This window comes from Mytilus galloprovincialis, chromosome 12 (genome assembly GCF_965363235.1).
Source record: "Mytilus galloprovincialis chromosome 12, xbMytGall1.hap1.1, whole genome shotgun sequence".
NCBI lineage: Eukaryota > Metazoa > Mollusca > Bivalvia > Mytilida > Mytilidae > Mytilus > Mytilus galloprovincialis.
Window position 1 is genome coordinate 8,789,125 of NC_134849.1, and position 13,050 is coordinate 8,802,174.

General features: G+C 33.4%; 1 protein-coding gene across 1 annotated transcript in view; it reads right to left on the bottom strand.

Moving 5' to 3' along the window:
- Positions 1 to 3,770: 3,770 nt before the first annotated feature.
- The window catches only part of LOC143054648 (uncharacterized), a 29,109-nt gene continuing 19,829 nt past the window's right edge, over positions 3,771 to 13,050 (bottom strand). The window contains exons 11-12 of the mRNA XM_076227662.1: positions 12,102 to 12,218; positions 3,771 to 8,928 (exon numbers count right to left, since the gene is read on the bottom strand). Coding sequence (XP_076083777.1) covers positions 7,897 to 8,928; positions 12,102 to 12,218 — 1,149 coding nt within the window. The 3' untranslated portion in view covers positions 3,771 to 7,896. The remainder of the gene's footprint in view (positions 8,929 to 12,101; positions 12,219 to 13,050) is intronic.

The window sequence follows — 13,050 nt, forward strand, 5'->3', positions numbered from 1 at the left end:
CGAGCGGCACTGATGAGTCTTTTGTAGACGAAACGCGCGTCTTGCGTACATATAAAATTTTAATCCTAGTATATATGATGAGTTTATTTGCAACCACATGGTCGATGCCACTGCTGGTGGAGATTTATTTCCCCGAGGGTATCACCAGCCCAGTAGTCAGCACTTCTGTGTTGACTTGAGTTATCATTGATATGTTCATAATTATAAATTAACTGTTTACACAACTTTGAATTTTGGAAAAACTAAGGTTTTTCTACCTCAGGAATAGATACCTTAGCTGTATTTGGCAAAACTTTAAGGAATTTTCGGTCCTCAATGCTCTTCAACTTCGTACTCTATTTGGCCTTTTAAACATTTTTTTTTATTCGAGCGTCACTGATGAGTCTTTTGTAGACGAAACGCGCGTCAGGCGTACATATAAAATTTTAATCCTGGTTTCTATGATGAGTTTATTTGTATTACAAGTGAAGGTGATAAACGGCTAAAAACACATATTATATTCATAGTTACTCTATATATCAGCACAACACTGATAAATCTGCAGAGTAGCTGCGGCAAGTGTTTGTTCTTCACCAACCGGGAATAGAACTCATTCTTTTTGAATATCGAGAAAATACTACCTGCTCTATGTCTAGTGATCTCAACCCCTCTGCCACTTTAACTGAATTAAAAATTGAATTAGCTTTGTGTGCCATAGAGTAACATTTCAAAGTTAGTGGAACGAGTTGTAAAACCGTAAAAGATATATCAGTACCAAGTCAGGAATATGACAGTTGTTGTCCATTCGTTTATTGTGTTTTATCATATGATTTTGCCATTTGATAAGGGACTTTTTGAATTTCCTAGGGCTTCAATACGTGTGTGATTTTACTTTTTATTTACTATGAAAAGATATGCAAATGGTTTCAGACATTAGCTCGGCATCATCATTAGTAAACACATTGTCAACTGTTCAGAACAATTGTAAAATCATGGAGGTTTAATTATGGTTGTCATGGAGAAGTATGACATCTATAGTAATTCAATACTGTTACAGTCCTATATGATTGGGAGAAACATACGCCTTTCGTCACCAGATTTTTTTTTCAATTTTTTTCAACATTTTCTGATGTAGGGAAACAGACATCTTTGATTATCAGATTTTCAAAACCTTTTTAGCCCTATTTGCTTGAGGAAAGACATGCCTTTTATAATCTGATTGTTTTTCTCATCAATACTATTACAGTTCTATCTGATAGAGAGAAGCATGCGTCTTTCGCCATCGAATTTTATGAAACAATGGAAGAAACTTGTTAATGATTAATGTAGAAATTTTGAATAGAAAAAAACACATTTACTTCTTTTTCAGTATTATAATGTCAGATGGACTTATCGTTTCGCAATTAACAGAGGTCAGGGATTAATGTTTTGTACATGATCAATTTGTAGACCTTCATCAAAATTTGACAGAAGTTAATATTACAATTTAAAAAAAAAATTATATCGAGAAAAATTTTGATTCTTTTATATTATGTGGTTTACGAATTCAGATTACACCTGAACATCATTGAAAATTAATTTTTGCATAAAATTGAGAAAGGAAATGGGGAATGTGTCAAAGCGACAATAACCCGACCATAGAGCAGACAACAGCCGAAGGCCACCAATGGTTCGTCAATGTAGCGAGAAACTCCCGGACCCGTAGGCGTCCTTCAGCTGGCCCCTTAAAAATATGTATACTAGTACAGTGATAATGGACGTACATTTACGAAATTTGCATAAAAAAGGGTTTTGGTCGAGTGATTGCTTTACCCTACGGTTCCTCCTAAACATATTTTAAGTGACTGGTTTGGACATTTTCTGTAAAACCAAAAACAATAAGTTTCCAAATCAACATAATGAATAAGTAAAACATAAAAGATAAACCAATTATACTCTGAAGTGTGTTGTTATTGATGAATTTTTCATAATGGTCTCTCATTCTCGGTTACTCATTAACTTCGGGGCAATTCGCTCCCCTAGACACCACTACCAGCAAGTACTATGACCAGGACACGCTTGGGACCCTCAACATCATCGCAGAGGTTCTGCTATGCCAATGATTCATCTTCCGATTTTTCAATACTTTTACAACTCTATCTGATGGAGAGAAGAAGTCTTTCATTTTCATTTTTTCAAACTTTTCAGTACAATTTGATTGAGGAAAGACACGCCTTTTATAATCCGATATTTTTTCAATACTTTTACAGCCATATCTGATGGAGAGAATCATATGTCTTTCGTCAACAGTATTTGTCAATATTTTAACAGCCCTATCTGATATCAGAAACCTACTGCTTTGATTATCAAATGTTATGTTTGTAATAAATAGTTTATTGTAGTTTCAGTATACAAGAATGTGAATAAGAACAACTGTTGTACATGAATCATTTGTCGATTGATTTTAGATTTGATAAATGTCCTACTACACTTAAAAAACATTAGAGGTAGGCAGATGAATCAAAAGGAAGTGATCAGGGCCTCTCGAATATGTTAGACACTGGCACATTCTGTATGTAACTGTCCCAACTCAGATAACTATAATTAAGTATTTTCCTTTGTGGCAGTGTATAGGTTTATCGCTTATTGTTTTGTACATATAACAAAACTATTTCCAAATTGTTATTTCGGAGCCTTTTAAAGCTTTTTATTCGATATGCTCGTTGTAAATTGCCGTGTATTTACCTAGAGTTGTTTACTGTTACATCATTTGATTGATAACAACCGTAATATTCTTGACGTGGTACAGGCATTTTCTTATGTCGAAAAATACATGATTGAACCTGGTTTTATAGCTATCTAAATCTATAATTTGTATGACAGTCGCATCAAATTCTATTATATAGACGATATGTGAACAAAACAAGCAAACATAATAGGTAACAATGTCAACAATAGGTGTACTGTGTTTTATAACCTTAATCACTATAAAACAAACAAATTTGTATCAAAGAATAACAGAACAGAATATAGACAAAGCACACTAGCGACAATGATAGACCAGAATCCAAAAATTAACCATAGCACAATAACAAGATGTACAGAGCAACGTTAAACATACATCACAAAAAAACAGACCAAACAGTAAAAGTAATATCGTAAAGACAAATTAAAGAATACTATAACACGTTATTAAGATATGACGAACCATGACAGTACCAAGAATCTATACTTCAAGACCATCGTGTATTATTTATTTAATTTTTATGGAATATTTATCAAAAAGGGGTTGGTACCTGGGGCGTTCTTTGACATACCCCTGGTTCATCGACTTTCTGTTCAGGCACTGGTGACGTTATACAAAGTTTGAGTAGTTGTTGCATGCTCTTGAATATAGAATAACTTTGGAAATGTATCACCCATATGCAGGTTAAGTTGATACATTGCTTTATAGGTGGGGGAAATTGATACTTACAAAATTAAAATCGTCTCGTTTGTCATAGATTGTGGTACTGAGATGACCATGTATGTCACATTTGAGTTTTAAGTTTGAAAATGAGGCGGAGGAAGCAGTGTCTGTTGTTTCTTTAATTTCTCAGTACTGACAGGATGATAAAATAATGTAACCCAATCTGAAAAGTTTAAATTCATAATGGAAAGAACATCATCAATATATCTGAATGTGAAATTAAATAAACTGGCATCTTTTATCTTCTTGTTTTTGACAAGTGTTAGAAAAACTCTGGTTCAATTAAAAAAAAAATCGGCAGAAAAGGCGCACAGTTTATTCCCATGAAATAATTAATCAAAACTTCATATAAAATCATTTATTTCATTATTGTATACATTATTGTTCTTCTTCTCAAAGTCTGATTAATGACTAGAGAAAAGATATGAAAGGCAAATAGTGGTAAACCGGTTAAAATCAAAACCTCTTTTACAGTCAAACACCAGTTTTATTAGTGTATAGTACAACCAGTCTAAATCAAAATTATTTTTACAGTCAAACTGAAGTTTGATAAGCATACAGTTAAACCTGTCTTTTAAAAATTAAGGAAATGAAACGCAAGTTGAATTAAAACAAAAAGATGTAAGCCTCTATTTCAAGACAATAATGTGATCACTCTGAAATTGTCATTTATAAGTGCCAGTTTGTGTTAGAATCAGGCAATTTTTAAGGAAATCAAAACATGGCCAGAAAAAAACTCCATCGACCTAACCATCCTATTTTGAAGTAACCCTCATCCTGAGTTAGAAATGCTAGATCTTTTGTTTCTGCGTGTCTGGGAACTCCCAAAATCTTCCTATGTATCTTAAATCATTTTTGGGAACTCCCGAAATCTTCCTATGTATCTTAAATCATTTTTGGGAACTCCCTAAACTCTTCCTATGTATCTTAAATCATTTTCGGGAACTCCCTAACTCTTCCTATGTATCTTAAATCATTTTTTTAAGTTTTGTACGTGAATTTAAAATTATCCATATAAAACACTGACTGTTCCTGGAAAAGGAGTAAGTAAAATTAGTAATGAGGCCTTTCTGTAATAGGTCAATAGTAAAACACATCATATATTAAATAATAAGTACACATAACATGTTATATTTCGGACAAAATAAAATGATATCAATCATAATCAACAATTCTGCAATTTAGTATTATATTATTTATCGCAATTCCCAATTTTATATATCCTTGATCAACAATGCCTAAATGTATATATCGTTAATCAACAAGTACAAGATATTGGTGTACACTTTTGAAAGTACTACCCAGAATGCATTAAATTCTGCAATGGTTTTATTATAAGATTTGAATCATTACGGAAAAAAATACATTAAAATTACATAATATAAACCATCAAGGCTAACATTTGTGAAAGATATTCTTAAAAGTTAAATAAAAAAACAATAAAATGCAAATAATATTGAAATGTTTCTACAGTACTAGCTATACTTTAATTGTTTTGATCTACAAAAATACTTAACACAAAAAACAACATAATTTGTTCTTAACACAACATATCACAAAATCTTAACATAATACAAATTACAACAGTCTACTAGCAACATAAAGATAACAGCAGGATCATTGACTATATAATTAACCTTAAGGATGTACTTAAGTGAGGTTTTGGAATAAGTGTCAAATGTTCAGACTTCTTTGTGTTTTTCCATACGATATGAGGTAAAATATTTTGCCCCATAACACCTATTTATCTTTCAACATGAGACTTAATCATGTTAATAGCTCATAAAAGGTCATTTGACAAAATTTTAGCAGGTTCTTGATTTTCTTTCTTTGGATTTTGAGACCCAAATAATACCAATGCAAATATAAGGTAAAAGTCCGAGTCAGCCTTTTCCCGCCATATTTCTATATCAAATATCTCAAAAAGGAGCTCCATGACCTACCAATATTTTTAGCTTTTTTTTATCCTTAACTAATACTCTTGGAGCTTAAAGTATCAATTTTGAATTCCTGATTTATTTAATTTTACCTTAGAACACCTAACAACATCCTTAACATACAAATATTCAAACAATAAATGAGCTGCCATGGATAGAAATTAACTCATCATAGGTACCAGTATTAATCTACCTTATACAAATGAATATCAATACATTTGTAAACCTATTCTGGGTAGAAAAAATCTCTATGCAAAGTGTGTAACTGTTGAAAATTGAGTTTATACATGTATAAGAACCCTACCACACAGACTAGTATTAGTTTTTTTATTTGAATGTTCCGAAATCAATAAAATTCTTATCCATTAATATGTATGTGTTTAAAAAATATTTTTTTTAGTTTCTTGTGGTCAGTTATGATAGAGTTATTTGAAAATGGGGTGGTTGAAAATGACAGATATAAGATCTTTTTGTTATTCATTAAAGATGACATGGATAAATAAACTTTTAGACCCCTTGAATATATCCCCATGGAAAACATTGTTAATAGATCAATATAACAGATTGGGAGCACTGCTGAAGGGATCATGAAACAATCCATATGGCTAAACAAGAGTTTGAAATTGTATTTTCAGATGAAATAAAAATAAATTACAAAAAAAAAATTATGTATACGTGCAATTGTTTGAGGTTGATTTTTATCCAAGGCAGCTCAAATTATCAAGTTACATCTTTTTCTGGTTGAATGTTCAAGTATTACTGATCCCTTGTCACACTAAATTTTATTTTATGTATTCACAATTACTGCTTGTTTGAAACAACTGACAAAAACAAATAAGGACCAAGGACTTCGGTTAAAAAAAAAAAACCCTTTCTTTCAAGCCACTAAGCATAAATTTAGCAAAATTTATTTCGGGCATATTTTTGGACGTTTTCAATAAATATATTGTCCCTACTTTCTTTTCAAATTTAAATACTACCATGCCTCTTAATGCCACAGTATTTGTCCTTTTGGTAGCACCAACATGTTAAAAAAAGGAGATAGAAAAGAGAAATACAGAGCACAAACACCAGATTACATTATCATCATCATGTATGATGGTCTTGATTGTAGTCATTCATTTCTCAATTCTTAAATTTTTATATCATTTTTCTGTATTCTTAAATTTTTGGCCCATTTTTTATTTTTTTTTATTTGAGCACCCCATTTTTCTCTATTCCCTATTTTTGCTTTATTTTCTCTGTTCTTTCTTTTTTTGTCAATTATTCTGCACATTTTACCCATAATTCTCTATTCTGTTATTCTCATTCAAACCCTCATATAAGAAATGTCATGGGGAAATAGTTTAAATACAAAATGTTATTGTATATGAAACCTATTCATTTTAATGAGTAATATATTTTTGCTACTTTCTATAAAAATTAACATGAATATTTCTTATCTTACATACATGGTAAAACAAAATGACTTAGGGGAGTGTTTTACCAAATGTCTTTTTAAGCATCAATGTGAAAGATTAAAAATAACACACACCATTATTAAAAAAAATCTTGTAAAATAAATTAGTTTGTAAATGTAACAAACCATTATAATTTGATAATTCACAACAAATGTATTTCATAATTTCTATTTATAGCAATCATTTATACACTTTACAGTTTTAATATTAACTTTTATACAAAATATTTCAATTGGTCAACAAAATAAATGTTTCTTTTATACAAAATATTTCAATTGGTCAACAAAATAAATAAATAACATTCTTATATAAAATATAAATTTCTTACAATTTAAATTTCAATGATTAGGCTTGAATTTTTATTCATTTTCTTTTATTTTATTTGAGATGGGAGGGCATACAATGATATCAAAAACAAATTACAAAGTTGTAGCTCTCTGATATAAAATCCAACTATCAATAAATCAATTGTAAGTTCAGGACATACATCACTAGATTGTTTTGGTAAAATTCATCACTGAAGAGTTTCCAAAACCCCAAATCTATTGAAAATCGCAGTTAAAATAATAGCACTACTCTCTGTAAATTAAAATCTAATTAGTAAAATAATATACCTGTTAATACAATCTATATAAATTTTATTTTGAAAAGTCTATCACCAGTAATCTATGTAACACACATAAAAAAAGTGTTTTGTTACAAATACCCAATGCATGCCTGTTATTCACTTCATGCAAACAGGTTCTGATATTCAGACATTCCATTCCCAGTTAGAGAAGGAAATACGAACTCCTCAGAAAACCCTACATTGTACAAATAACAAATCAGTTGACAAAAAAATATGCCTATCCTGTGCATGTGTATTACAAATGTTACAAATGTATTGAAAATAGAATATGTCTGTCCTGTTTATTACAAATGTGTCGACAAAAGAATATGCCTATAATGTTTATTACAAATGTGTTGAAAAAATAATATGAAGATCCTGTGTATAACAAATATGTTGAAAATAGAATATGTCGATCCTATTTATTACAAATGTGTTGAAAATAGAATATGTCTATCCTATTTATTACAAATGTGTTGAAAATAGAATATGTCGATCCTGTGTATTACAATAGTCATCACATATAGTTTTATGGTCGCCATTTGAGCCTTCATTAAGGTCATGGATATTTGAATTATCATCTATTACTACAAAACTATCATCCTGGCCACATATCGTGTCCTTGTATTTTCTATTTCCAATGAAGTCATCATGTCTAACAGAGTCATCGTCTATAACAGGGTCGGTCTTACAACATGTGTTATTATTTTTTAGGGTTTGATCAAATATATTAGAGTCTATTTCTCGTAGTGCATTTTGGTCAAACTCTGTCAAATGTTCAAATTCATTATCTATCACATTTGGTTTTTTGTACATGTCCTTTTTTAAGGAAGGAAATTCTGCTTCATGAAATAAAGGTAATTTTGTATTTTCAGATTTTGCCACATCTTTTTTTACAAATTGTACCGTATCTGTTTTAGACAAATTTTGGATTGTTCCTGATTGAGAATTTTGATTTTCTGGTTCTGTCAGCATAACAGGTCTTGGATTTGTCCATGCATCTATTTTTGGAATGTTTTGTGTCTGGTCCTCAATAGAACTGCCAGATATTTGAAGTAATTCTGAACTTGTTTTTGGAACTGAATTAGAACTGGTCTTAAGATTTGTACTATGTGCCAATTGGTTCTTAAGCGACTCAGAAGATATAACAGTGCTTTCACATTCAGAAACATCAGAGCCTTTACGACTTTCGGGAGACAGTTCCGAATTATCGCCATCAGAATGACCTCGGTCTGTGGAATCAGAATTACTACGTGCCAGTGTGTCTTCTGACTTGTCAGATAAGTTATCATCGTTTCCAGACAGTTTTACAAGTTCGTCTAACACAAAGAACGAGTCTTCTGGGTTATCATTACTCTCAGTATTGCTAACCTGTCGAGACATTTCACACATGGCTGATTCCGTGGCTGATATCCCCGTCTCACTTGCACTATGTTCCTCAATACTTGGAGTGACCATGCGTTGTGTCGGGATTGGTCCACCTTCTTCATAAAACGTCTAAAAAATATCAATAAATATTACTACATGTAATAAATTAAAAAAAAACACAAGGCATATCATTTATTGATTTATGTATTTATTGTATCCCGAATCCTTCTTCATAAAATGTCTAAAAAATACCAATAAAAGCTTAAATTACAAAACCACAAGGCATATCATTTACTAATTTATGCTTTTATTGTATCCCAAATAATAGATTGATTGATGGTATTTAAGCCAATCTTAGCACTCTTGACTAAATAATGGAGGCCATTTTTTATTAAGTGTGCCAAGGAAGTCAGAATACCAACCTATGTACAAATACAGGCTATCCCCTGGTAAAAGACCAGAGAGTATAAAGGTTCCACTGTGATACAATAAGTAGACCACTTAGGCACCTCAAGTAACGCAGTAAAAACAGAGAGTATAAAGGTTCCACTGTGATACAACAAGTAGACCACTCAGGCACCTCAAGTAACGCAGTAAAAACAGAGAGTATAAAGGTTCCACTGTGATATAATAAGTAGGCCACTCAGGCACCTCAAGTAACGCAGTAAAATACAGAGAGTATAAAGGTTCCACTGTGATACAATAAATAGGCCACTCAGGCACCTCGAGTAACGCAGTAAAATACAGAGAGTATAAAGGTTCTACTGTGATACAATAAGTAGACCACTCAGGCACCTCAAGTAACGCAGTAAAAACAGAGAGTATAAAGATTCCACTGTGATACAATAAGTAGACCACTCAGGCACCTGTTGCGGCCATCTTGGTTGGGTGGGTGGGTCACGCCACACATTTTTTAAACTAGATACCCAAATGATAGTTGTGGCCAAGTTTGGTTTAATTTGGCCCAGTTGTTTCAGAGGAGAAGATTTTTGTAAAAGATTACTAAGATTTACGAAAAATGGTTAAAAATTGACTATAAAGGGCAATAACTCTTAAACGGGTCAACTGACCATTTCGGTCATGTTGACTTATTTGTAAATCTTACTTTGCTGAACATTATTGCTGTTTACAGTTTATCTCTATCTATAATAATATTCAAGATAATAACCAAAAACAGCAAAATTTCCTTAAAATTACCAATTCAGGGGCAGCAACCCAACAACGGGTTGTCCGATTCATCTGAAAATTTCAGGGCAGATAGATCTTGACCTGATGAACAATTTTACCCACGTCAGATTTGCTCTAAATGCTTTGGTTTTTGAGTTATAAGCCAAAAACTGCATTTTACCCCTATGTTCTATTTTTAGCCATGGCGGCCATCTTGGAAGGTTGGGCAGGTCACCAGACACAATTTTTAAACTAGATACCCTAATAATGATTATGGCCAAGTTTGGTTTAATTTGGCCCAGCAGTTTCAGAGGAGAAGATTTTTGTAAAAGTTAACGACGCCGGACGACGGACGACGACGGACGCCAAGTGATGAGAAAAGCTCACCTGACCAGTAACGCAGTAAAAACAGAGAGTATAAAGGTTCCACTGTGATACAACAAGTAGGCCACTCAGGCACCTCAAGTAACGCCGTAAAAACAGAGAGTATAAAGGTTCCACTGTGATACAATAAGTAAGCCACTCAGGCACCTCCAGTAACGCAGTAAAAACAGAGAGTATAAAGGTTCCACTGTGATACAATAAGTAATCCACTCAGGTACCTCCAGTAACGCAGTAAAAACAGAGAGTATAAAGGTTCCACTGTGATACAACAAGTAGGCCACTCAGGCACCTCCAGTAATGCAGTTAAAACAGAGAGTATAAAGGTTCCACTGTGATACAATAAGTAGGCCACTCAGGCACCTCCAGTAACGCAGTAAAAACAGAGAGTATAAAGGTTCCACTGTGATACAACAAGTAGGCCACTCAGGCACCTCCAGTAATGCAGTTAAAACAGAGAGTATAAAGGTTCCACTGTGATACAACAAGTAGGCCACTCAGGCACCTCCAGTAACGCAGTAAAAACAGAGAGTATAAAGGTTCCACTGTGATACAATAAGTAGGCCACTCAGGCACCTCCAGTAACGCAGTAAAAACAGAGAGTATAAAGGTTCCACTGTGATACAACAAGTAGGCCACTCAGGCACCTCCAGTAATGCAGTTAAAACAGAGAGTATAAAGGTTCCACTGTGATACAACAAGTAGGCCACTCAGGTACCTCCAGTAACGCAGTAAAAACAGAGAGTATAAAGGTTCCACTGTGATACAACAAGTAGGCCACTCAGGTACCACCAGTAACGCAGTAAAAACAGAGAGTATAAAGGTTCCACTGTGATACAACAAGTAGGCCACTCAGGTACCTCCAGTAACGCAGTAAAAACAGTGAGTATAAAGGTTCCACTGTGATACAACAAGTAGGCCACTCAGGTACCTCCAGTAACGCAGTAAAAACAGAGAGTATAAAGGTTCCACTGTGATACAATAAGTAGGCCACTCAGGTACCTCTAGTAACGCAGTAAAATACAGATTGATTGATTGATTGGTGATTATTGCCACTTTCAACACTTTTGTGCTATTTCCTTTTTATTAGTGATGGAAGCTGAAGTCCCCAAAAAACCCAGCAATCTTCAGTAGAAAAACTGACAATCCCAGTCGATTAAGATTGAAGTGGAGTGCACCTGCCCCTTTCCTGATTCCAACTCACAACCTCAGTGTTGACTGGCTAGTGATACCTTTCTTTGATTACTAACAACTCTGCCAACAAGGCCCCCGTAAAATACTTTTCTATGATCAAAGTAAGAAAATTACTTGGATCTTATCAATAAAAATGCTCGTTGCTAGCTTTTCATCCTTTGGTCACTGGTGTATTCTTATCTTATTGACAATCGTACTATATCTTCTATTTCTATATTTAGAGGACAGAGGGTGACTTAGGGGGACTTTTGTCCTGCTCTTATTATGATGACTACAGCTTATGTGTTTTTTTAACTAGGAGCGACTTACTGTATAGTGGGTTATTTCCGTCGGAGTAAAATTACATGATTTTCATTGAAAAAAGTATACGAAATATTTTGGTGGTTAATATTTTGACGAATTCAAAACTTTTATCAATACCTCTGCATGTACACTTTTAAATTGGCAGAATTTATTTTGGTGATTTTGTTCAATGCGCAAAAATTTACACCCAGCGAAAATAACCCGCTATATGGTATGTCTTGGTACAATTATAAATATTAGTTTTAAACCTTTCTTACCTTTCTAGCTTGGACCTGTTCTAAGGAAACAATTATTTCTGGAATGGTTGAAGGTGCATTTAACATCAAGGAGGCAAACTGGGAGAAAATCTGTGGTGCATGTGTTATTGGCTTTGTCTGAAAACCAAAAATAATGTTTAATCACAATCTATTAGTGCTTGTCATTTAAAATCAAAGCGCTGTAAGCGCTGAAGGCAGTTAACCAAAAACCAAGGCAACCGTAATTATGAAATCTGTGGCAATGTTGCCTCAACATTAAACATTCATATATAGTCCATTCATGTTTATCTAATGATTTATTTATTAAGGCAAATAATTTATATGTTATCAAAGTTTCAAAAGCAATTGCAATGCATATATCAATGTATATTTTTATGGTGAGTCTGCAGTGGTACAAGTTCCCAATGATTGCAGTTGTTCTACTTGGTAGTTAACCTTGGTTTTATTTGACTGCTAGAAGTTCAATTTGACGTAGTATGAACATGTAATAGTATGAATGAACTGGTTTCCCTGGAAAGAAAACTGAGTTTGTGTTCTATAGTACAAAAGTTATGAGACACGAATCAGACAAATGTTCACTACAACAGGGATCAAAGATGAGGTCTGACTGACTTGCCCATAGTAAATGTAAATGATTTGTTATTTTGTCCCATACATATGAATATATATAGTTTAGGGGTGGGGATCTCAACGGTTTGCAAGTTCTCAAACAGGTAGGGGTAGGCAGAGGATTTAGGGGGCAGGGTGCCCGGCCCCACCCCTTTTTGGGAAAAAATTTGGTTGCTTATATAGGGAATCACTGAAGCGTGACTGGAGCGGGCCCTTCTTAGGTCAGTCAGTGGGCCCCACTTATGAAAATTTCTGGATCCGCCAATGGGGGTAGGGTGACCCAAGGGACTCCCCCTATATTTCATTTAATTAGTTATATTGATCCATACATGAATATATA